This window comes from Falco punctatus (assembly GCF_963210335.1).
Source record: "Falco punctatus genome assembly, chromosome: 4".
NCBI lineage: Eukaryota > Metazoa > Chordata > Aves > Falconiformes > Falconidae > Falco > Falco punctatus.
In genome coordinates, this window is record NC_137583.1 from 49,427,918 (window position 1) to 49,450,843 (window position 22,926).

A 22,926-nucleotide genomic window follows, 5' to 3' on the forward strand; every position below is an offset into this window, starting at 1 on the left:
TGTCTATTTTTATTTCCTTCTGGATGAAGTTTGTTGGGTTGGTTCCATCCCCGGAGGGTTTGGCTGCCTCAGGTGGGATATGCAGCCTTTCAGGAGGGGCCCTGGCTTTGTGTGCGGCGTCCAGAGGAGCGAGGAGAGAGCAAGTGAGCCAGCACCTCCTGAAAAATCACCTCTGGAGGCTGCTGGAGCCGGGTGCAGGGTCAGGGCAGGGAGAAAACACATCTGTGTGTCCAAGGGATCCTTATTTCATGGTGGTTTCTCTACCCTGGGTGCCCTGGGCCAGGCGGGGATGAGCCTCACCCCTGTCCCAGCATCATCCACCCCGTATTCCCCGGGGATGCAGGAGCTGGATGGTCCTGCCACAGCCACAGCCCGTCCCCATGGCTTTAGGACAGCCCTGCAGGCTTGCCGGCCACCCTTTGGGTGCTGCACCCACAGCTGCCAGCACCCCTACGTGACAGCTCCGCACTCCCTGTCCTTCCATCCAACGCCAGCTAAATATCCCAGTGCATCTCCAGGATAAGTGGTCCGGTGCGTGCTAGGGAGAGCATCCCCTGCTTGCCGTTCTCCTCTGGAGCTGGTGGCTGCCAGGACGGATTATTTTTTTTTACTGGGATGAATTTTTCCACCTTGGCTGCCAGCAGGGTAGGTCGGTGCTGAGGAAGGGGCTGAGGCAGCGCAGTCGGTGCCGGTAATGCGGCAAGAAGGGGCCATTGTGGCGAGACACAGCTGCGCAGGGCATGGGAGGGGAGCAATGGGAATGCAAAATGTGGGTGACGGGAAGGGCTTGTGGGATTCACCCCCCACCGAGGGTGCTTCCCCACCCTGCATGTGCCCTGGTGACAATAGGGGCTTTATGGGAAGCGATGCCATCCCCTGTCCCAGGAGCTGCTGGTGTCTGGCATGTGCCGTCCCACCGGGGCCACATGGGTGCTGGGGACACCCTGTCCCCTGGCACAGCCGTGGGCTGGCCATGCTCAGCAAAGGAGGTTGGTGGTGCTGGGGAGATCCTGGGGACCTGGTCTCCTTGGAGCCTGGGCTGTGCCACCAGCAATCTGCTCTTGAGGCTGATGGAGACAGGTCCTTGAAGCGATGTGACAAAGTGACACTGGGGCCAAAGGGGAGGACAGAGTGTGGCTCCGTGCCCTTCCCAGCACGCCTCTGTGACCCAGCAGGCAGCAGCTCCTCTTTCTCTTGCTGCGCTCTCGTGAATTATTCAAGCGCTGCCTCTCTGAGAATGTTCCCCCCTTGCCCGGAGCGGAGCCCCCCTGCACCCAGCCAAGGGCACAGATGTGGGGAGCAGGGGGGGCTGGTGACACGGGTCGTGTGCTGGCCTTCGGGGTGGGATGTGCCGTGCGAGAGGGAGTGGGATGAGATGTGCAACCTCCCCGAGCACCGGGCGATGCTCAGCGCGCAGGAGAGGAGCTGTTGCAAAGCACCATTTCATTTCACTGAAAGGAGGGGAGGAGGAACGGGGGGAGAGAGGCAGCACGCGAGCTGGCCCAGATCCTGTTTCTTCTCTTTTTTATTCCCTGTTTTTCTGCAGCGCCAGCTCTCATCCCCTGCTGATCGGCAATGGCTGCTCCATCCATGCCAGCAGTGGCCGGTGCCACCCGCAGGGATGGGGTTTTGCTGGCACAGCCCCCAGCCCAGCAGCACCCTCCGCTGCTGGGACCCCAGGAGGGTTTGGGGTCCCGCTGTGGGGCTGGTGGTGTGGTGGAGAGGTGTGCAATGCAGGGGACTGTCCCCGAGATGCTCCCAGGGAGGGGCTGGAGATGGGAAAGAGGGGCTTTGCATGCTGGGCACACTGAGGGTGTACTGGCGGGAGCAGGGTGCACCCCACATGCCCAGCCCAGCCAGTCACCCTCTGCAGCACCTTCAGCAACGGCCGGAGTGGAGTGGGCATGGCAGCCGGGGCTGCAGGGACGCCCCAGCAATGGGACATGGGATGGGACAGTGATGGGGGTGCAGAACAGGGCAGCAGTGGGGACACAGGACAGGGCAGTTATGGGGACACAGGATGGGGCAGCGATGGGGACATGGGACAGGGCAGCGATGGGGACAAGGATGGGTCAGTGATGGGGACATGGTGCCGGGCAGTGATGGGGACACATTGCTGGGCAGAAGCTGCCCTTGCCCATGGGAAGCCACCATGTTCTGCCAGGGCTTCCCCAGCTACATTCATCCCTTTCCCTTCAATCTGTCACTGTCCCCTTAGCCCGCTGGCCCATGCCGTGCTGTTGCCAGCTAATGGCTTGTTTCCCATCACTGCAAGTGGCCACCGGGAACAGATGAGCCCGGGAGGGTGATTTATGCCGGGCAGGTTGATGCTGCAACTGTTCGGGAGGCGGCAACAGCTGCTCCGGCTGCTCGGAACAACGTGGGGCTGGGGGCAAATCCTCAGGGGCAGCAGCAGTGGGGTGTCGGGCACCCCTGTGGGGTGGGGGGATGGCAGGGCTGGAGGGGGCTGCGGTTCACTTCCCAGCCGCTGCATGAGACCAAGATTCAAGTCAAGGCTCCGGTTAATCCAGCTTTTAATCCGCTCTAAATCCCCCTTTAATGTGTTTAATGCCACCTTTCGGAATGAGGATCCTGCTCAGGGGCTCCTTCCCACCGTAGCAGGAGAAGGATGAGGATGCTCTGACAACCCCAGTGCCTACGCCAGCATGGCCTGGGGGGACTCTGGGGCTTGGGGGGTCCCCAGAACAGGGACAAGCTGATGGCCACCCCACCCCCCCCAAACAGCTGCTGGACCCCAGCCTAAGAACTGCTCCAGAGGGCTCAGAGGGGCTGGGCTGCCCAGCTGGGGGGGTCCCCATAACCTCCTGGTGGGGAACCAGCCCTGCACCCACGGTGGGTCTGCCAACACCCCCCACCCATGCTGCCCCGGCCAAGCAGCGGAGAGGATGGTCCCCGGTCTGTGCCGGCGGTGGTGGGTGGGATGGGGTTGGGGGGGGGTGTTGGGGGTTTGGGGACCCCCTCACAGCAGCTGCCTGCACCCCAGGCCCGAGTGCCATGCCAGGCCCCATGCTGCTGCCGGCGAAGGGTGGGAGCTGGGTGGAGAGGGACACCGGCACTGGACCCCCACACCGTGTCCCTCTTCCCACAGGTGCCACATCTCCGTGGCGCATCCCCCACGCGTGGGCGAGGGAGGACTTTGCAAGAACACTTCCCCCGCCCCTCCACCCCGGTGGTGTCCACGCTCAGCCCGGTCTACCGGAGCCCTCCGCAGCTCGTGCTCAAAAGCGCCCCGGCGCCCGGCCAGCATCCCACGCCGTTTCCACGCGTGACCTTCTCACCCTGCGTGACCACTCACCCCCCGGGTCCCCGTCACCCCCCCGGGCCCGCCCAGGCCCGAGGGAGACCCCGTCACGGCACGGCCGCCCCTGCCCCACGCCGCGCTCACGGCACCGGCCCACGCAGCCGGGACCCCCCGGCGGCACCGCCGTCCCGCCCCCGCCCCCGGGGGACCCCCTGCCGCGCGCTGCCATTGGCTGCTTCGTAGCAAGCCCCGCGCTGCCATTGGCTGGCGCCGCCCGTTGGCCCCGCCCCCGCCGCTGCCGCGCCCGGCCCCGCTCGGGACTTCGCAGCAGCCGCGGGCGGGAGGCCCGGACCCGCCGGGCACCGGCTGCGGGGGCACCGCCGTGCCCGGACAGGGAGAGGCGAACCCTGCCCCGTCCCGTCCCCGTTCTGCCCCGTCCCGCCGCGGGCACCGGAGCAGCCCCGGTCCCGGCGCCGCGCTCCCCGGAGGCAGGCAGCAGGTAAGGGCCGTCCGGGCTCTGCCGGTGCAGCGCTGCCCGGATCGGGCCCCCCCGGGCTCCTCCCGGTTCTCCCCGGTCCCCCGGCCCCTGGGGGCGGGGACTCTCGGTCCCGGCCCCGTTCATGCTTCCCGCTCCGGGAGCGGCAGCGGGGCGAAGCCTCTCGTCCCGGGAGGCGGGCGTACCCCCTCGGGGCACCGGCCGGGCCCCCTCCAACCCCGGTGTCACCGGGCCCCGGCCGGGCCCCCCCTCTCCGGTGTCACCGGGCACCGGCCGGGCCCCCTCCACCCCCGGTGTCACCGGGCACCGCCGCCCCCTCCCTATCCTGCGGGGAAGCGCGGCCCCCAGGGAGCCCCGGGGGGGCGAACCGAGGGGCCGGAGCTGCTGGGTGGGCAGAGCCCGGGGCTGTTCCCGGGAGCCCCTGGCCGTGCCTCAGTTTCCCCGGGTGGGTAAAACACGGGGAAGGGGTGATCAGCTGTGAAACTGGTGAGAAATCTGGGGGGGGCTTGAACCACCGTCAGCTCCGGTGGGTGACGGGTAACGGGAGCTCGGTGGGCGACAGCTAACGGGAGCCCAGAGAAGGTGCCGGAGCCCCCCTGCCATGGGGTCGTTGTGGAGCCCACGTGCGGGCAGCGGTGATGCCCCATGGCAGCACTGGGCTCCGCGTGCCCCATCCTTCCTCTGCACCCGCCACTGCCCGGCCCCTGCGCTCGGGAGGATGAAATTCCTCCATTCCCGGAGAGATGAACCCCTTTGCCAAGGCCAGATCCCGCCTGGAGGAACAGAGTTGGGTGTAAAACTTCCCACCTCCCACCACCCAAGGCTTTATCAGCTCTGGAACGGGGAAGGGTTTGGACCATAAATATTTTTGGCCAACCCAAGCCCAGCATTGGATCCAAATTGTCCCGTAGAGCTTTTCTTCCCTCCTGGAGCAGCTTTGTCCTCACTGGTCCCGGGGCAGGAAGCATGTGATGCACCGAGGCCCCCTCCGCAGACGGATGGCAGTTTGGCCTGTTCCACACCCCCCCACCACCCCCCATTTTCCACTTCCCCATGAGTCTCCTGAGCCTCTTCTGCTCTGAGCGAAGGAGAAAGGAAGTTGCTGCCGGAGAGAGCAGCTCGATAAAGAAAAGGAGGAAATGGAAGGCGAGACAGATGCTCCAAAACACCCCCCGCTTCCTCCTTCTCCTCCTCCTCTCCATAAAATAACCCCCCCTTCCTCCTCCTCTCTCCCTGCAGCAGCTGCCTCCCCACCGGGCAGGGTAATCCCAGGGGATCCCTTGATACAGCACCGGCTCAGCTCCCCCGTCTCAAATCAGCACCAGGCAGCACCCTAGGGTTGCACCGGGGGGAGGTCAGCACCCCTCCATGTGCCAGGATCCTGTTCCCATGCGGTGCCGTCAGACGGGAAGCGCCGGCGGGATTTACCACCCACGCCCGGGGCTGGCATCGCCGGAGCCCCCTCGGATGGGCTGCCCGTCTCCTTGCACAGGCACGTTGGAGTTGCTGGGGCGGATCGGCGCTCCCAGGCATTGGTGCACACTGGATTTGGTGCAAAGGAAAAACCAAAAAGCTTCTGCTCCTTCCTGCAGGTGTCCGGCACAGGCACCTACAGGAAGGAGATTATGGGATAGGAGAGTGCAGATCCCAGAGATGGTGGGGACAATGATGGGGACATGGCTGAGCACTTGGCAGCACCGCTGGCCCAAACACTGGGTGTGAGCGGAGCAAGATGCAACCACTCAGCAGTGCCTGGCTGCGGCGATGCCAGCGCTCCCCACAGCATCCCCGCTCCTTGCTCCAGCCTCGCAGCCTCGAGGAGCCATGGTGGCCGTGGGTTTTTGCCAAGAAATTAGTTTTTCCTCAGGCGAGGTGTTTATTCAGTGGCTTCCTCCCTGGCCTCACCCCGCTTGGCACACACGCGCCAGCCCCGGCGGCTCTGGGTGCTGTTTGCACCCATGGCAACGTGTGAGGGTTGCACAAGGTGGCAGGCGTCTGTCCTCCTCCTCCTCTAGCACCTCAGCGCTGGTAAAATGGGGTCTGGAAGCTGCAGGGGTCACAGCTGGTGGGGGACACGGGCTGGTGACTGGTGACAGTAGTCGGGCTCTCTGGTTACAGCCCCTTGCCCTGCCGGCGCTCCGACCCGTCTCCTGTAATCCAGCACAGCAGCAGGGTTTAATTAATTAATAAGGGTTCGAGGCACGGGGAGCTGGTGGGAAGCGATGCCGCGGGATGGAGGGCAGAGCAACGGGATCCCATCCGCCCCCGCAGGGTCTGGCTGAGGGTTGGGGGGCACTGGGGGTGCTGGGATGAAGAGCAGGGGTGTTTCCGAGAGTGTGGGGGGGAAACGGGACACAGGATGAAGGGAAGACTGGGGAGATCGCCACGTTAAAAGGTTCACCCCGGCTGGGGAAACGATGCTTCTGCGTGGGAGCAAACTTGTAGCAAGACAGCTACAAATTCATACGGCCCTGGCGAGGAGGAGGAGAAAGGAGGTGGAGGTGGCTCTGCACTCAGCTGGAGCTTGGCGGAGCCCTCCCCTTGCGCCACGGGCTTGCTCCGTGCTGCCCCATAAATTATTTAAGTGCTTTTGCTTTCTTGCATGAAATATTCAGCCCAGGGAGCTGGGGGGCACGAGAGCACATGGAGCCGCTGGTGGGTACCGGGTCGCTGGGGCAGTCGGGGGTGAGGGATCTTTGGGGCAGGTAGAAATAACCGTGGGCCAGCACCGCTGCTGGATGCGGCCCCTCCGCCAGATAGGAGCTGCCAGCTGGCAGCTCTGCCACGGCATGTGGCAGTGCCACCGGCCCCAGGTGCTGGCAGGGTGACAGGGTCTCGTGTTCCCCCCTGCAGACAGGAGCTTTAATTGATGCTTTTTTAACGAGAGGGCCAGACTCTGCTCTCAGTTGCGCCCACAAGGGTGCAGGAGATGGTTGATGGGGGGTCCCCGTGGGATGGGGGCTGAGGTTGCAGCCAGGTCTTGGATAAGATGCTCGTGGGTGTCGGCCTGGCAGGGAGCAACGCCAAACCTGCCAGCAGAGGTGCTGGCCGGGCTGCCTGTCCCCTGCCAGCGCTGGATTTGGCCCTCGGCTCCCCTGCCTTGTGGCTGGGATGTCACTGTGCCCTGGCGCTGGCACATCTGTCCCCAGGGGAGCCCGTGGCAGGGACCTCGGCTGTGTCACCGCATCCCACCTCATGCAGGGCATGCACATGTCCCAGCCTTTGGCTGAGCCCTCACAGCACTGCTCAGAGCTCCAACCCGCTCACCTGAAACCTGAAAAATGGGTGGAAACCCCCCAAAGAAGGGCTGTGACTGTCCCCAGTGCCACCGCTGGGACCACAGCCCTGCTGCGCTCTTCCGCAGCAGGAAGGGACTTGGTGAAAGCAACGCCCGGCTGCTCTGTTTCGGTAGAAGAAGCTGAGTTTTGAGGGCGTTTTCATTAAAAAGAAGGGGGTGGGGGGAAAAACCAGGCCCTGAGCAGGGCTGGAAACTTCAGCGACAGGAAGGAAACGGAGCGGTTTATTTCAGTCTCGAGTTTGCTCGTCGAGGCAAGGCTTGCGTCTTCCGTGCGCAGATAGCACCCCCCCAGCGAACAATGGGGTTGCGGGGCCCTTCCCGGCAGGAAAACGGCTTATTCCAGTGAAATCTCCCGGTCGGTGCTGAGTCAGCAAGTCCTGGTGGGACAGAGCGTGGTGCGGAGCATGCCGGGTTAACCGGCCTGGTGCTGAGCGGGAGCAAACGTGCAGGGAGGTGAGCTTGGGTCTCCTGGGGGTTTGCAGCAAGCGAACTGCAACGTGGCTCATGGGTGCTGCAGAAGGAGCAGGTCGTGCTTTAGGGGTCCAGGAAAGACCCCCTTATGCCACTTTGTGCCTCAGTTTCCCCCCACGAGTGATGCTCATCTCCCAGGTCCCTGGCAGGAGAGGGCTGCAGGGCAGCCAGGTGTTACTCAGTGCCGGGAGCAGAGGATTCATCTGTTATTACAGTTGCTAACTGGGAGCCGTGGGTGTGCGGGGCAGCTCGCAAGAGCCGGCGCTTCCTATTTTTTATGGGCTCCGTAGGTGGAGTTTGCACTCGCTTTATGGCTGCGGTCACCCAACAGAGAGCTCAGGTGTGGGAATTCCTATTTATCCAGGCACCGCTCCCGGCAGGGAGCCCAGGGCACCCCACCGCTGCCGTGGGACGCGAGGGAGGGGTCTTCCAGGGTGCCGGCACCTCTCCTTCTGAAAGGGGCTGCCCGCCATGGGCAGAGCGAGTCCCTCTCACAGCCAAAGGAGAGAAGATGGAGCCGGCTGCCTCTGCCCATCCTGCCCGTCCCTCCAGGCTCGGCTCCGGCAGCATCGCGGGGCTGTCGGCGTTAAATGAGCCTGACCCGCCTGGGAGCTGCCGGTGGCTCTGTGCGAGCAGCCTCTGCTTTGTCATTTCTGTCTTATTAAGCGCGGGAGCTTCAGCTCGAAGCTCACGCTGGCAAAAATCAATGTTTTCACATCGAAGGAAATACTTACAAACCTCTGTGTTTTTCCTAAGGGCTGTAAATAACCCTGCATGCAGCAACTCGCATGGCACCAGTGACTGCGGCTCTGTTACTGCTCGCTTAATTCACGCCCTCGCAGAGCCTCAGCCGCCCTCGGGCTCGGGGAGCCGGCGGGTGGAAGATGCCTGGGAAGGTTGCACTGTCACGCTTGCACTGTTGCCCTTGCACCATCACCCTTGCACCATTGCTCTTGCACGAGCTGCAGTGAGACGGAGCCTTGGCCACAGCGGGAGCCCCACGGGAAGCCGGGGTTTGCTCCCGAGAGCCCAGTGTATGCTCTGTGGTGGCAGAAGCAGGATGGAGGATCCCAGGAAGGGGTCCGGGCTGGGGTGGCCGCTTGGCCAGGGGGTCCGCAGGGTGACCCGTGATGGGCACAGACACGGTTTTGTGCTAGAATAGCCAGCGGGGCTGCACACGAGAGACTCTCCATAGCTACAGCTAATTTATCCCCATCCATCCTCACACCATCAGCATCCTTTAGCCTAAATAGCTCTTCTCCCCTCCCTGGTGAGGTATTTATAGCGTGATCCCATCCCTTCCCTGCTCTCGCTTTACCAGGCTGACCATGCCACATGCAGGCTCTTGCATAAGCAGCCCCCATCTCTCCCCATCCATCCTGGCACGGGAGCCGGTTGTTATCATGCTGTTCTCACCTCCCCGTGATTTGTAGCTCCGTGATTTCCCGGGGCAAGATGCATCTCCAGGGTTGGTGGCGTTTTACTCATTCACAGCAGTTTTTAAAGCTGTAATCTGCCCAAGGTGATTGATTTGGTCCCACTGGGATGCGGGGAGCTGGGATGTAGGTGAGCGAGGGGTGAGGTTTCTGGCTTGCAGAATTATTCAGCTCTGTGTGATGCTTGTATCGGCTTTGGAGGAAGCCAAGACGCAGCAGGACAAGTCCAAGCTCTGCCAGTGCGGGTGTACCAGGGTGGGCAGTGCTCGGGAAAAGGGCTTCGGCACACGTTGGTGGGGTGCTGCAAACTGGCCGTGCCGCCCCAGCCTCGGCGAGCACCACAGCCAGCACGTGGCCCTGCTGGCTGCGGTGGGTGACTCAGCTGTCACCTGGGTTGTCCTGAGCTCACCCTGCAGGAAATGAGTCAGGTTTTAGGGAAGAAAAAAAGTATTGAAATGGTGGAGCAAGAGTCCTTCCTGCACCGGGAGGAGGGCGGTGCCGGTCGCAGGAGGGAGATGGGGATGGAGGGGCGTGGGTGATGCTCAGGTAGGGACACCTCACTCACCCCGATGCTGCCCATTGCTTCTCCCCAGAGTTTGGGGGAAGGAAGGGGGGAACACTCTGTAACTCATCCCACCAGCAAAACCTGGGGTGTGAGCTCAGCTCTCACCTGCCCTGGCACCCAGGAGCTCCTCTTGGTCTTGCTGTTGGCCAGAGATGTTGTTCCTCCTCCTCCCAAAAGACTGCATGGGAAGGAGAGGAGGTGGAGACTGATCCAGGGCAGGGGCTGAACTGTGTGTGTGCGCCTTTTCCCCCTGCAGAGATGGACACCTTCAGCACCAAGAACCTGGCCCTGCAGGCCCAGAAGAAGCTCTTGAGCAAGATGGCCACCAAGACCATAGCCAACGTCTTCATTGATGACACTAGCAGCGAGATCTTGGATGAGCTCTACCGGGCCACCAAGGAGTACACCCACAACCGCAAAGAGGCTCAGAAGATCATAAAAAACCTCATCAAGATTGTCATGAAGTTGGGCGTGCTCTACCGCAACGGGCAGTTCAGCCCCGAGGAGCTGCTGGTGATGGAGCGTTTTCGCAAGAAGGTACATACCTTGGCCATGACAGCCGTCAGCTTCCACCAGATAGACTTCACCTTCGACCGCAGGGTCATGTCAGGTGTCCTGACAGAGTGCCGGGACCTGCTGCACCAGGCTGTTAATGGCCACCTGACGGCCAAATCTCACTCCCGCATCAACCACGTCTTCAATCACTTTGCGGACTATGAGTTTCTCTCGGCTCTCTACGGGCCGTCCGAGCCCTACCGCACCCACCTGAAGAGGATCTGCGAAGGGGTTAACAAGATGCTGGAGGAGGACAACATATGAGTTGGCCAAGATGCCCCATTGGCAGCGCTGCCGGACTCTGCCTCCTGTGGGGCTGAAGACAGGATGTACACCTCTTGACCATCACCAGGCTTGACGTCCTCTTCTCCTTGGTAGCGCTAACTCATTTTCTCCTCCTTTTGACAAAAGACTGAACCTCTTATCTTTGTCCAACCCTTGCCCAGGGTCTGCAAACCCCTCGCGGTGCTGGGCTGAGTCCTTCCCAGGGGACCCTGGGCTTTGGGCTCCTGCTGTACAGTCTGATTCCCTTTGCCCACCAAGTGCTCTTAGCTCAGAGTCTGAGGAACTGGACTCCTCACCTTGAACTTTTATCGTAACCCTCCTGGGGGAAAACCAAACCAAAGACGCGCGGAGTGTAACACCTCTAAGGTATCTCTGAGCTGGGGGGTGGTTGCTTGGCTGAATGGTTGTGAGACCCTGTAACCGGAGGGTTCTGGAGCCCCATGGTTTGCTTTCAGCAGCTCCATGGCACGCTGGGAGCAAATCATGGTCCAGACCTTGTGCTGCCCAGGGTGGGAAGGAGCTTCTGCACCTGGCAGGCGAGCATGAGCTTTGGCCTCCTAAAAGACAAGTCCTTGAGACCAGAAGAATCCCACCTTGCCCAGGTGGACACAGGGACACAGCTGTCCCTCAGGGCAGGGAGGCAGCTGGAGGGATCTGCTCCTTCCCTGTATCCCAGTACAGCCCTTCATCCCAGACCCAACTCCCCCAGCAGCCTCCCACGATGGCACCGCCGTCACGGCTCCGACGCCTTCCTTGGTGGTTGCCTGAAGTTCTCCCTAGGATTTCATACATTTTACGTGTCCTTGACTGAGATATGGTTGTTATTTTTTAGCAAACTCTGTAGCCCTGATGAGTTATTTAAATAAACTCACCTGTCTGGCCTGGGTTCTCCGTGCGGTTGTTAGAGGGGTGGTTGACAATGACAAAATGAGCACTGGGGGCGGCTGCGTTTGTCTTTTAAAGGGTGACGTCTCTCTCCAGCCTGGGGTTGCTGCTGGCTGGGCTGCCCCGGCTTTGCACAGCCAGCACTGAACCGGTGGTGCAAACACGGTGCAGAACCCAGCACAGACCGATGGCAAAGGTCTGGGATCCCAGTGGGGAGCAAACCCTGCTCCTGTGCAGAGCCCCACACATGCCCCTCTGCATCCCCCTGTCCCCTCGCTGCACAGTGGGAGCTAAAAAAGCGTGACCCTGACAGCAGACAGCAACGGGCACCTCTGCAGGATCCAACGTGGACGGGTTGTACAAGCGCTGTGCTCGCAGAGCATGGGCACACCAGCTGTGGCCCGCTTCCAGCACACCGATCTCAGCTTTGAAAGCTGAAAATTGCCCTTTTAGCATACAAGACACCACACAATCTCAGCCAGCCTTATCTCCACGACCTTCTTGTGCCTCCCGTTCCATGGGATGTCTCCAGGCATGGGAGGCTGCCAACGCTCATGGGCAGAGAGCGGCTCCGTGGCTCCCGTTCGCTGCTCCCTTTCCACTGCTGGCTTGAGGCACTGATAACTTTCAGCCTTAAAGATTAAATAAAAGCAATAAAGCCCCTATCTCTGCATTTCATAGGTCTGGTTGCAGCTATTGCAGCTAATTTAATTGTGCGATGCAGCTCAGGGTAGGGGGTAAAGCACATTTACAGGTGCGCACGGAGGAGAACACGGCCAAGACACACCGAGGTGCTGGTCCCTGGGGAGGACGGGGTGAAGCCGGCCTTTGGCGGTGGCATTGGAGAACAGCCCCCCCGGCCTCGTGGCAGCTGTGAGGTATGTGCTGAAGAGGAGCCAGAGCTGGAAGCAGCTCGGTGGAGTTAGAAGCAGCTGCGGTGAGCAGGCAAAGCGGAACGGGGCTGATGGATGTGGTGGCGACGGCTGCTGCGCTGACAGCCAGAAACGCTTCGCTGTTCTGTTCTCGAGGTGCACGTCGGTGTCAGCTGCAAGATGCTCCTTAATTGCATGAAACAGCTCTGCTCAGATGAGCCCCGACTCACGGCTGTTCCCTTTGTCCCCAGGGTTTCATACACCCCAGGACCACACTTAACCTGCCAAATGCCTGGCACCAGCTTTCCTTCGCATTTGCAGGTGTCTAATCTGAAACTTCTCCCCCACACCCAACAGCAAACACTCATCTCGTGCCCAAACTCTTGCCTTTTTGTCCCAGGGAAGCCCTGGAGAGGACACTCTGCCAGAAGAGCCATCTTAGAGCCTGGGTTTCCCACCCCAGCCCTGGCCGTGCAGGTCTGGGGAGTAAGTCCCTCCAACTCCCCCCTAGTTTGGTTCCCTCCAAGCAACTGGTTAAACAGGGAGAAATGTCAGAGATGTGCAACATCAATGCCCTAAATGCAGCTTGGAGCACACTGGGGGCACTCCTGGGCCCTGCAGATTATCTGCAGATCCAGAAGCTGCACAGCAGAGAAGGAAGCATTTAGGAACAGCCTGGAAAAGAGAGCTTTGTAAAACCCCCAGTGCAAAGCACCCCCAGACTGCCAAAAAACCAGGGAACTCCCCGCAAAACGGGCAAAGCAGCTACCAACAACCACAACCATCACCAGGCATCAAAAGCACTCATCATGACAGTGCTGGGTTACACAAACTTACAGCTGAAGCCTTGTTCTCATGTGCTGGGACTCCTCTCAGGTGGGCAGAACCCTTGCAAACCCTCTGCAGCCTCCAAAGTCCGTGTGACATCTCGGTTCCTCCTGGGAACACCGAAGGTCGAGCCACTTGTGGGGCATCCAGTTGGAGCAGGCAGGAGTCACAGACCAGAGCAAACTCAGGCCAGAGCACGATGCTTTATTTCTTTATTTGCACTGTTATTTACACAGGAAAGGAATTCCACATTCCCCCACTGTTATTACTCTATATAAGAAAAAAATCACTTCTGTACGTAGAAAATAGTTCTGCAGTGGTACTGAGACATGAAAGTGTTGCTTAGTTTGATTCCTGGGTTGTGTCAGAATAAGCAGCTCTGCTTTCCCCTTGTCAAGGTACCCCAACCTGCGCCCTGCACGAGGGCAGGTCCAGAACATCCTCCCCAGCCAAGCCAACGATGGTCTTCAGCAGCCGCACTTAACAAGGAGTCGGACAGCTTTGGCCAACTCTATCCCTCCCTTCTCCCTCCCACCCCATTTAATTATTTCCTCCTGTCATGCCTGCAGAGAGAGAAATCCTCTCTCCCCTCCAGAGACTAGAGAGTTAACAACCTTCCTTTAGCAAACCTCGTTTAAATCCAGCCACTTATCTTTCTGCATTGCTCTTCCTAGCAAGGAAGATAAGGAGCCCCATTTGAGGGGAGCTTTACCATTTTCAGCAGATCAGCCAAGCAGAAAGCGGGCAACAGAACGGCTGGCTGCAGATCAGGAGCCTCAGAGGAGGTTTCCAGCTGCAAAGCACATTGTTACTCTGACACAAGACAGAATGCATCTGTCTTAACACCTCCAAGCCCCACTTGTGTTGGACCCTAGCACATTTCAGTATGGAAAACATAAAAGGTTTGGCCAACCAAAAAAACCCGCAGTTAACAAGTAATCCTCTTTATCTGCCATGCTCTTCCGGCCAAAACACCCTGCCCAACACTGGCCCCGGGGTCACAGCTCGTCACGGGGTGTTTTTGCTACAATCATGAGTTTGGACAGTTCGAAACGGAACTTGCCTTCCCTGTGAGACACTAGAAAGAGAGAAAACAAGCACAGGATAAACAGATGGTAAGGCATGAACAAAACAGCCCTGCTGGTTCCTTTCCAGGACAATAAAGCCAGCAAGTCGGGCATTGCACTTCCTTCTTACGCACACGACAAGCATGTTGTGATAAACCCCTTCTTCCCCCACGCTAATTTAACGTTTACACTGGAATGGGACCTGCAGAATCCTGCTGCCAGCGATGGCTCAAGAGCACCGCAGCCCTGACCCTGTAACACGCACGCTCCTCCTAGATATTGTCACCTCTCTGCATTAAGCTTAAATACTCATCTCCTGGTGGACAGCCAGGCTTGCCTCCCCCACCAGCCCCCTTGCCGCATAGTTCTCTCAGTCACAGACCTGTTGTCTCGGTGATTTCAAATTCTTCCTGTTTTAAGGGGACGTCACTTTGTCCACCTACTGCAGCTTGAGACTGAAATGGGAAGGAAAAAGGTTTAAGCAGTTGAGGCAATCCAAGAAGCTACTGTATTTAAAGCAATCAAACAAACAGCAGCACACTTTGAAAAAGAATGAATTCATGTTTTACTAACGTGGACTGGAAGAATTAAGCCCACAAAGGAAATCTGAAGGAAAAATCTCTGGCTATTTTTCCATTTCCTATTACATCACAAACTTGTATCCTTTGGGTGACCAAAGACTGGGAAATGGAAGAACGGACCAGACAAAAGCACCAGCAGAGGTTTTATTTACTTTGTCACAGGCAAGTTTGTTGAGGCAAACCAAGACTGCACCCTGGCAGGATGGTGTCTTTTGGAGTCACCGACACTGGCAAAGCCAGCAGCAAACCGATGGCAGGGAGGGAGGAGAAATAAAATGGTGCAGGAGAGCCTACCTGCAGCTACCCCCCTGACTGCCACCACTCTCTAATTAGGGATGCGATAGAGTACATTTTATTGCACAGATGTCTAATAAATGTTTTCTGTGTCCAATTCATGTTTTATAGCAGCCTCCCACACACCTGCTTCCAAGGGATCAGCTGAGACTTACATAAGCCATGGCATACTCTATCTTGGCTCCTTTCACTTCAGCTTTAAACTGGGTAAAGAAGAGATAAGACTTCCCCTGGGGCCTGGAAGAAGAAAGCAGAGCCTTTGACATCGGCAGAGAGGTGGAGGTGTGGATGAGCTCAGGATTCCTGGCTCCCTCCCTCCCCAGCCACCTCTGGCTCTCTTGTAGCTCCATCTAGTGAGGAGGGGGGAGAGGGGGGAACGCAGCACTTATAACCTGCTGCCTGGCAAAAGAGCCCACCCAGCCACAGCGTCTGTCAGGAGAGGAGAGCTCTCCAGGCTGCCCTGCAGAGACAAACGCAGCCAGGAAGCCAGTCCCTGGCCACTGGCAGGGTCCCAGCCCTGATCCCACCTGCCTTACGGCTGCTCTTCCCTCAGAGAGTTTGGGGTTAGAGGACGCACCTCCAGATGGAGCAGGAAAAGAGCAGGTTGTCTTCGCTGACTCCAATGTTCATCTGCCATTGCTGCAGGGGGGAAAGAGCCAAACAGTTAATGTGGGTACGTGAGAGCCTTGGGCTTCCCGCTCCGCCTGAGGCAGCCACCTCCGCGGGAGCTGCGGCACGACAAGCTTCAACCATTCTGAAACAACACAACGTAACTACACCACACTTGCTGCCGGTCCCTTTTACTTTGTGTTGCACAGAAGTTGGGGCCTGGTTGCCCTCTCCCCTTCACAGTTTCATTAGTGTAGCTACAGAAGAGTTAAAATCTCATTTCCCTTTATGCTGAAAGAACCTGATTCTCTCAGGACTCGCAGAGAAGAAAGCAGAAATTGTGTATCTGCACAGCACACTTACTCCAGGAGCAACACAATCTGCGAAACCCTCTCAAGCCTCCTCAAGAACACAGGAGTTACTCCTACGAGGCCCTTCCTACCAACTGAGGTATGAAAACGTCGCTCCCCGTTCTCCAGAGACATCCAGCCCAGAGATCTGTGAAGCCTTACAGATGTCACGGCCTCACGAACCACAGCACCATAGCAACACTTCCTTGACTGCTCAAAGGATGCTTCCATCAGGGAGCAAATCCAGTAAGTGACTTTTGCAAACCCACAGCGTTGGGAATGGCGCAGCCACCCTTCCTCACAGCTCCTGGGCCTTGGAATCAGCAAACGGAATCGTCCTGAAACAGCTCCTCACCATGCAGCCGCAGAGAGTGAGCCTAAGGGAGATGCTCGAAGGTCTGCCCAACTCACCTCATTCGTCCCTCCCTGAGCTGAGTACGTGAAGGTGCAGGTGTAGTCCCCCTGCAAGAAGAGAAGACGATGAGCAGCCTCGCTTGAGCGGGCCCTTCTCCTTGCTCACCGTCAGCCACGTCTCGGCGATGACGGGAGATCTGGGGACACCTAGGACCATTACCGGGGCTGCGGCACGGTGCAGCCCCCCGCAGGCTCAGCCGGGGGTGACCAAGGAGGGGTCTGCATTACAGCCGTGTCCACACCTGCGTGGAGAGCAGCCCTTGTCCCCCGTGGGGTGTCAGCAGGACCCCGTGGTGCTGGGGTGAGGACTCATGTTCTGGGGGGCCCAGAGACCCACAGCCTCCTTCTCCGTTGCGCCCCTTCCCCTTGGCGAGCCTCCTTCCCACGGGGACCTTCTTTGCGCAAGACCCCCTTCCCCTGGCGACCCCTCCCTCCTCTTGGGAACCCCCCCTTGGGGATCCCCTTCTCCATGGCAAGCCTCCCTCCCTGGGGCCCTCCTCGCCACAGAGCCTGTCCCACCCTGGGGACCTCCTTCTGCTACAGACACCCTCCTTAGGGACCCCCTTCTCCGCTGGGCTCCCTCCCTCCTTAGGACCCCCTTCTCCTGCCTCTGGAGACTCCCCCTTGGGGTACCCCCCGCCCCTAAAAACCGACGGCTCCCCGGCAATCGCCCCAGACACCCCTCCTCGTCCCGCCTTCCCTCGCCGTCAGCCAATCCCCGTGGCGGGAGGCGGGAGCGACATGCCCCGCAGCCAACCAGGGAGAGGCGCGTACCCTCTCCTCACCCGCTCCCTCCTGGCCCCTCACCAGGCTCCGGGAGAAGGAGTGGACCTCCCCGCCGGGCCGCACGTCGAAGTCAGCCGTGCTGGGCCCCTCCGCCGCCCGGGCCGCCAGGCACAGCAGGGCGGCGGGCACCAGCGCGGCCCACACCCTCCGGCCGCTCCTCCCGCTGGGCGCCGCCATCTTGGAAAGGAAGCTCGGGCTACGGCGGGCGGGAGGGGTCAGCGCGGGCCGCGGCCGCTCAGCGGGCGCCCCGGCGGCCATCTTGGGTGCGGGCAGGGAGCCCGGGCGGGTTAACCCTTTGGGGGCCGCCGTGGGGACGGGAGCTCGCTGGGACACGGAGCCGCCGGCATATGGGACAAGGGGACACGGAGACAGCAGCCCCCCGCCAGCCAGTGCCCCTGGGGCCGCGCTCTGCCCTGTGGTGCTCCCACACCATGTCCTGTGGGACATTCTGAGGAGCCTTCCCAGCTGCTGGGCTGCGCTGGCACTAAGTCCCCCCCGGTTATTCAGGATGAGGAGGAAATAAAAAGCACAACGGGGGGGTAAAGTACCTTTTCGGCCTCGCCACGCAGGTTTAATGGTGTAAAGACCTATTTTTTACAAAGCTGGGCATGCAGGGGCAGAGCCGTGGCCAGAACATCCATCCCTGGCTGGTGGCCTGTGGGATTCAGCTGGAAGGAAAAGGCCGCAGGGGGGGATGGGGATGGCTGGGGGGAAAGGTGCAGGGGACCACCGGGCATCGCGTGAGGGAGCTTTGCCTTTCCCGCTGGGAAAAGGCCTGGTGGCATCAGCCTTGCCTCAGCCACCAAGCCCTGCCCGGCCAGCATTTGCAGGCACAGAGCGATTAGCTGTGCTGCTTTTAATTGCATCTCACCACATGCAAACAAAAGCCCCTGTCCAGAAGGAAAAAGCCGTGGGTCTGCAGCCAGGGCAGGGGGAGATGCCCGGGAGGAAGGGATGCCCTCACAGCATGGGGAAGCTGGCCTGGTTGGCCACGCCGCACTGGTTGTCGGTGCCCTTCAGCAGGCGGATGTAGCCCTGCTCGCCCCACACCTCTGACCAGCTGCAGGAAGAGATGGAGAATGAGCACATCCGTGTTCCCACGCACGGAGTGGGAGAGACGAGGATGGGAGCTGGAGCACCCTGTGAGACAGGGATGGTCCTGCCACGCAGCTCCAACCCTGGTGCGGGGGGATGGGCTGTGCGTGGTGGTGGCAGGGTTTGGGGGGACACCCTCAGCCTCTACCTGTTCTTTAAGATCCAATAGCTGATGTTGCGCCCGTGCTCCTGGCTCATGCCATAACCCACGGCCAGCATCCCGTGGTTCACTCGCTGGCTGCAAAACATGCTGCTGAAGATGCCTGGGAAGAGCAGAGCTGGGGTGAGCCAGGGGCCAGCCCTGATTGCTTCTTCTCCAGGGAAAGCCAGTGGTGGATCCCATTCCCCCAGGATCTCCTATTTCCTTTTCTTACTCCCCTTGCCCCTGGGGAAACTCTGGAGCTCAACAAGGGCTCAGCAGCTCACCCCTCAGTGCAAGGCAGCCCTGCCTCAGTTTCCCCATCCATGCTGTGAATAGCCAGAGGGTACCTGACTTGTAGAAGTGGAATTGGAAGCTGCTGGCATCTACTGCCACAGAGACAGGGCCCACGGCTGCCACCGCCTGCTCCAGTGCCACCTCACTGCCCTGGGCCACCAGCCAGATGGTGGAGCAGTTGGCTGCCCTGTCCTGGGGGTTGTATCGGCAGCTGGAAGTGTCCTGAGAGGAGGGAGATAGCAACGCTGGGGCTGGGACCGGCTGGCACTGCTCTGCCATGTCCCCAGGGCCACCTGCTGCCCCTTACCATGGCTGTGTAGGGGTAGACGTGCTCCGAGTTCAAGCCACCATTGTCGTGCACGTACTGGAAGGCGTGGGTCATGTAGCCACCATGGCAGCCGTTGTTGCCCAGCTTTCGGGAGCAGTCAATGAGGTTCTGCTCGCTCAGCACTGCCAGCTTCCCTGTCCGGTTGAAAACAAGCCCCTCCAAGGCCCCTGTAGCACTGAATGCCCAGCACGACCCGCAGTGCCCCTGTGAGACGGGGACAGCAGGAGGGTTGCAGCATCGCCTCAAAACCCACCAGAGAGGGATGCTGTGACCCCCGCCCTGGTGCTGCTCTCCAGCTCCTCAGCTGCAAAACTGCAGCAGCCAAAACAATGGGAACTGCTTCCCTGGGTTGCCCAGATGCTTTTTTGGTGCCTGGGAGGATGCTGCTGCTTGTTTCCGCTGCCCAGACTCCCAGCACTCATCACACAGCCCTGGCCAGACCCCCACCCTGTGCCCACCTGGTTCTTTACAGGTGTCACGTAGCCCTTCGCCCGCCAGTCCACTTCTGCTGGGGTCTTCAGAACTGCCGACGCTTGGAAGAGCAGTGCTGGCTGCTCCCGCTGTGCTGGGGTGAAGCCGTTCAGGAGCTGGTTAAACTCCTCATCCGTCTGCAGGTCGCCAAGGGAAAACTCGTGTGACGCCACGAGTGCCCGGCTGGCAGCACCGCAGCTGCCCACTGACCCGTCGACCCCCAGGAAGCAGCCCAGCCAAAGGGGCACCTGCAGCTCTCAGCAGAGCAGCTTGGGGGTCCCCAGATCAAGCCCCAGGTGCATCAGGAGGTCCCCAGCCCCCGGATCAAGCCCCAGGTGCATCAGGAGGTCCCCAGTCCCGGAATCAAGCCCTGGGCACACTGAGGGGATGCAGCCCCCTGGTGCAGGGAGGGGTCCCCGGGCACGCCGGCAGGTACCAGGTCCCCGAGGTGGTTCATGGCCAGGCGGAAGGTGTGCTGCCCCTGTGACTCCTCCTGGTTGTGCTGCTGGATGCGCTGCAGGTTCTTCTCCCAGACCTCCCTACGCACAGCCTCAGCCTCCTGCCACGAGGCAGAGCAGCAGCCAGGTCAGAAATGTCCCCTGGGAGCTCGGGGACACGAGGCGGGGTGGGTGGCTCTCGGTGAGACCCCCCCCACACCCCGGAGCCAGCCCCGTCATGCACCAGGAGGGCTGGGGGGAGCAGGACCTACCTCCGGGTACTCCTTGGCGTGGAGGCTCTTCCACCCTTCCCAGGCCTCCTGCAGGGCAGGATCCAGCGCGGCAGCACAGCCCAGCAGGGCCAGCAGGAGCCCCAGCAGCATGGCCCTGGCACCCAGCTTGGGGGAATGGCAAGAGTGGGGTCAGGGGGCCCCTGTGCTGAGCCCCACAGCTACCAGCTGGGGCCACCGGCTGGGAGCAGGATGAGTCCTCCCAAGCCCAGATTAGAGGTGAGCGAGGAGGCAGGGAAATGCAAACGGTGGCCAGGCCAGAGGGAAGAGGGACCCCTCGGTTCCTTTAGCGAGATCAGCTTTTGCGTGGCCACACTGCTGGTTCGACAGGAGCTTTAGGAGGACTTAACCGTCCTTTGGGTGGCATTTAACTGTCCTTTGTAGGCGAGGGACGATCAGCTTCGCGAGAGCAGAGCCTGGACGGCAGAAGGAGGCAGACACAGACAAAAGGGCAGCGAGAGCAGCAGGGACTGCGCTGGCTCTCCCTGTTACCCACTCTATTTGCAAATCCCAGCTGGTTTTCTCTGCCACTGGACCATCCCCCTCTTCCCCTTCCCCCAGCGGGTCTCCCTACACCACCACCAAGGGGCAGAGCTAACCACCCCTGCTCGGGGACTCAGCACCCAGCAGGATGGAGCCCCAAGAAGAAGGACGAGCAGGGGCACAGGCTCATAGCCGGGCCCCTTCACAGCAAGGTTTGCTGCTTTGCTGGAGTCAGCTCAGCCTCCCAGCTCCAGCCCAAGGCGGCTTTGGGACTCCAGGCAAAGCAGAACCACCCAGTGGAGCAAGAGCTGTGGCCGCTGGGCCAGGACGGAGCTGTTTTCACTTGAAAGCCAGTGGAAACACGGACCAGCAGACATCTGCACCAGCCTCCGAGCAAGGGGCTCGAGCTGGAACCAGAGATAAGAGGTTTTTCTGTAGAGATGGGGAGGCGGAGGAGCTGCTGCTCCACGCCGATGACTGAAGCCTTGCATCTGTCCCAGCACGAAGGCAGGATGCCTGTGTGTACGTGCTTCACCAAAATCCCTCCGTGAGGATTTTCCAATATCAATTTACACCCTTTCTTTTTGCCAGCGCGCACACACAGCCCTGCCCCTGCCCTTGCCACCACCAGCCCCCTCCTCCACTGCAGCCATTTGTCTTCCTCGCATCGCTGCCGCACGCCTCGTGCCTCTTCTGATGGACCCTGGTATTTCTGAGCAACTTCAGTTATTCTGGGGATGCTGCTCTGCAAAGCCACAGCAGGGCCGGGGCAGAGGAGAGAGGTCGAATGCCTGAGACACCCCTAATCACCAAACACAGAGTTTCCACTGACGTGGCTTTCCAAGAGCGAGAGCCATTGTCGCACCTTTATTCCACCCGCTTTGAGAATGGAGATGCCGGAAAGTTTTCCATCTGAGCATCTTTCAGGGCAAGCGGTGGCTTTTCTGAGCTAATCTTGTAGCTCAAGCGATGTTTTTGTTTTAAAAATAAGTCATCGAGAACATCTGTTTCTCCCTCCACATCCTCCGCCTAAAAATAAAGCCCCACATGTTGGGTTTTCGTGGGAGAAATGTCTCCCAAGCCACTCTCGTGCTTAGTTCCAGTTCTTGAGGAAGAGTAATTTTTGCCTGGTTTCCCCGGCACCCGTTACAGCACCCGCCGCTTCCTCCAGCCGTTACCGCTCGCTCAGGAAATTAACTCAACTTCACGCTACAGCTGCAAATCCTCTGTCTGAAAGAGATGCCATGAACCCAGCTGCACCACACTCCGTACTCCCATTACCTTTCCCGCAGGACAGCTGGGTGGGGGCCTCCCGCATCATTTGTATTTCAAACCCCCAACCGAACCTGTTGCATATTGAGAAGTGCAGGGTTGCAGTAGGTGATTTTCCGGTTAATGTCTCTCAGGATTCTCAATCCCCCAAAGAAGCAAACCAGCCCTTTTTACGGCGTCAAATAATCCTACAGCTTCAGAAGGAAGTTTGCAGGATCAAAGGAGCTCACAGATTTGTAAACTCCTCTAGACAAGAGCATTTCAAGAGTGCATCACAGACATTTTAAGAAACACTTGCTCTTTTGGAACAGGAAAAAAGCAGTGTAAAAGAAACAAACCCCACAAAATAAAGTTTCTTACCATCCACTGACACTGGCCCGGCTCTAGAGAAGGCAAGGAGAAAGGGGAGCAGCTTTTCTCTCTGCAGGTTTCTCTCAAGGAAACTTCAGAGATGTGCAACTTCCTCCACTACACCCCCTTCCGCTGCCCCCTCCTCCCCCCCGACCTCAAAAGCTGCACCAGGGGTGACTGAGAGGGGTTCACAGCAAAACTAAACTACAACTGCAATCCCTGGGACAATTCTTTGGGCACAGAGACAAGAAGGGGGCAACAAATATGCTCACAGCCACATTCAGAGAAACAAAACGCTCCCACTGTAAGATGCTTTGCATTTAAAACAGAAGCCTCCAGCTTGTATCCTCAGGGCATTGAATGGCAGTTTAATTAGTGCCCGATTCCCATATAGAAAGGAAAACAGCAAGGCCAGGTTTTCTAAGCTTTACACTCCCGAGAGGGCGAGCAGGGGCAGGCCCAACACCCACAAAGCAGCTCTGCGTGTCCTAGCATGGGATGGGAGCAGCTGCATCCCCCCGAGTCATCGGAGGGAGCTGGGGCGCGGGGCGAGGTACCCAGCTCCAGCGCCAAGGCTGATATCCGCGAGCATGAGATGTCTGACTTGCTCAAGGTCACGCAGCGCCTTAGCGGCGGAGCCAAGAACACAGTCCAGGATTCCCAACTCTCCACCCCGCATCTTCAGTTGCTTGGATCATGCTTCCCCTGA

General features: G+C 59.6%; 3 protein-coding genes across 9 annotated transcripts; 1 reads left to right on the top strand and 2 right to left on the bottom strand.

Annotated features, from left to right (window-relative positions):
• The first annotated feature begins 3,625 nt into the window (after window positions 1–3,625).
• TNFAIP8L1 (TNF alpha induced protein 8 like 1) lies at window positions 3,626–11,249 on the top strand. 2 transcript variants are annotated; one of them, XM_080382580.1, is made up of 2 exons: window positions 3,626–3,761; window positions 9,785–11,249. In XM_080382580.1, the coding sequence occupies exon 2, from the start codon at window positions 9,787–9,789 to the stop codon at window positions 10,345–10,347; it is 561 nt and encodes a 186-aa protein (XP_080238706.1). In that variant the 5' UTR covers window positions 3,626–3,761; window positions 9,785–9,786; the 3' UTR covers window positions 10,348–11,249. The 2 variants fall into 2 exon arrangements, with proteins under 2 accessions (XP_080238706.1, XP_080238707.1); XM_080382581.1 differs by lacking the exon at window positions 3,626–3,761 and adding an exon at window positions 6,763–7,509.
• A 1,888-nt stretch (window positions 11,250–13,137) lies between these two features.
• Window positions 13,138–17,327, bottom strand: MYDGF (myeloid derived growth factor). Its single transcript, XM_080382579.1, has 6 exons — window positions 17,076–17,327; window positions 16,266–16,316; window positions 15,473–15,534; window positions 15,051–15,132; window positions 14,403–14,475; window positions 13,138–14,031 (listed from the first exon to the last, which is right to left on the bottom strand). Exons 1-6 carry the CDS (start codon window positions 17,310–17,312, stop codon window positions 13,952–13,954), a joined length of 585 nt encoding a protein of 194 aa, XP_080238705.1. The 5' UTR covers window positions 17,313–17,327; the 3' UTR covers window positions 13,138–13,951.
• A 267-nt stretch (window positions 17,328–17,594) lies between these two features.
• On the bottom strand, window positions 17,595–22,357 carry LOC308061905 (procathepsin L-like). Of its 6 annotated transcripts, XM_080382573.1 has the most exons (10): window positions 21,941–22,212; window positions 21,754–21,824; window positions 21,460–21,623; window positions 20,094–20,527; window positions 19,821–19,943; window positions 19,372–19,521; window positions 18,893–19,117; window positions 18,639–18,807; window positions 18,298–18,412; window positions 17,595–18,114 (listed from the first exon to the last, which is right to left on the bottom strand). In XM_080382573.1, the coding sequence occupies exons 4-10, from the start codon at window positions 20,202–20,204 to the stop codon at window positions 18,015–18,017; spliced, it is 993 nt and encodes a 330-aa protein (XP_080238699.1). In that variant the 5' UTR covers window positions 20,205–20,527; window positions 21,460–21,623; window positions 21,754–21,824; window positions 21,941–22,212; the 3' UTR covers window positions 17,595–18,014. The 6 variants fall into 6 exon arrangements, with proteins under 6 accessions (XP_080238699.1, XP_080238702.1, XP_080238701.1 ...); XM_080382576.1 differs by lacking the exons at window positions 21,460–21,623; window positions 21,941–22,212 and adding an exon at window positions 22,227–22,308 and having other exon boundaries at window positions 20,094–20,219; XM_080382575.1 differs by lacking the exon at window positions 21,460–21,623 and having other exon boundaries at window positions 20,094–20,219.
• Between the last annotated feature and the right edge of the window lie 569 nt (window positions 22,358–22,926).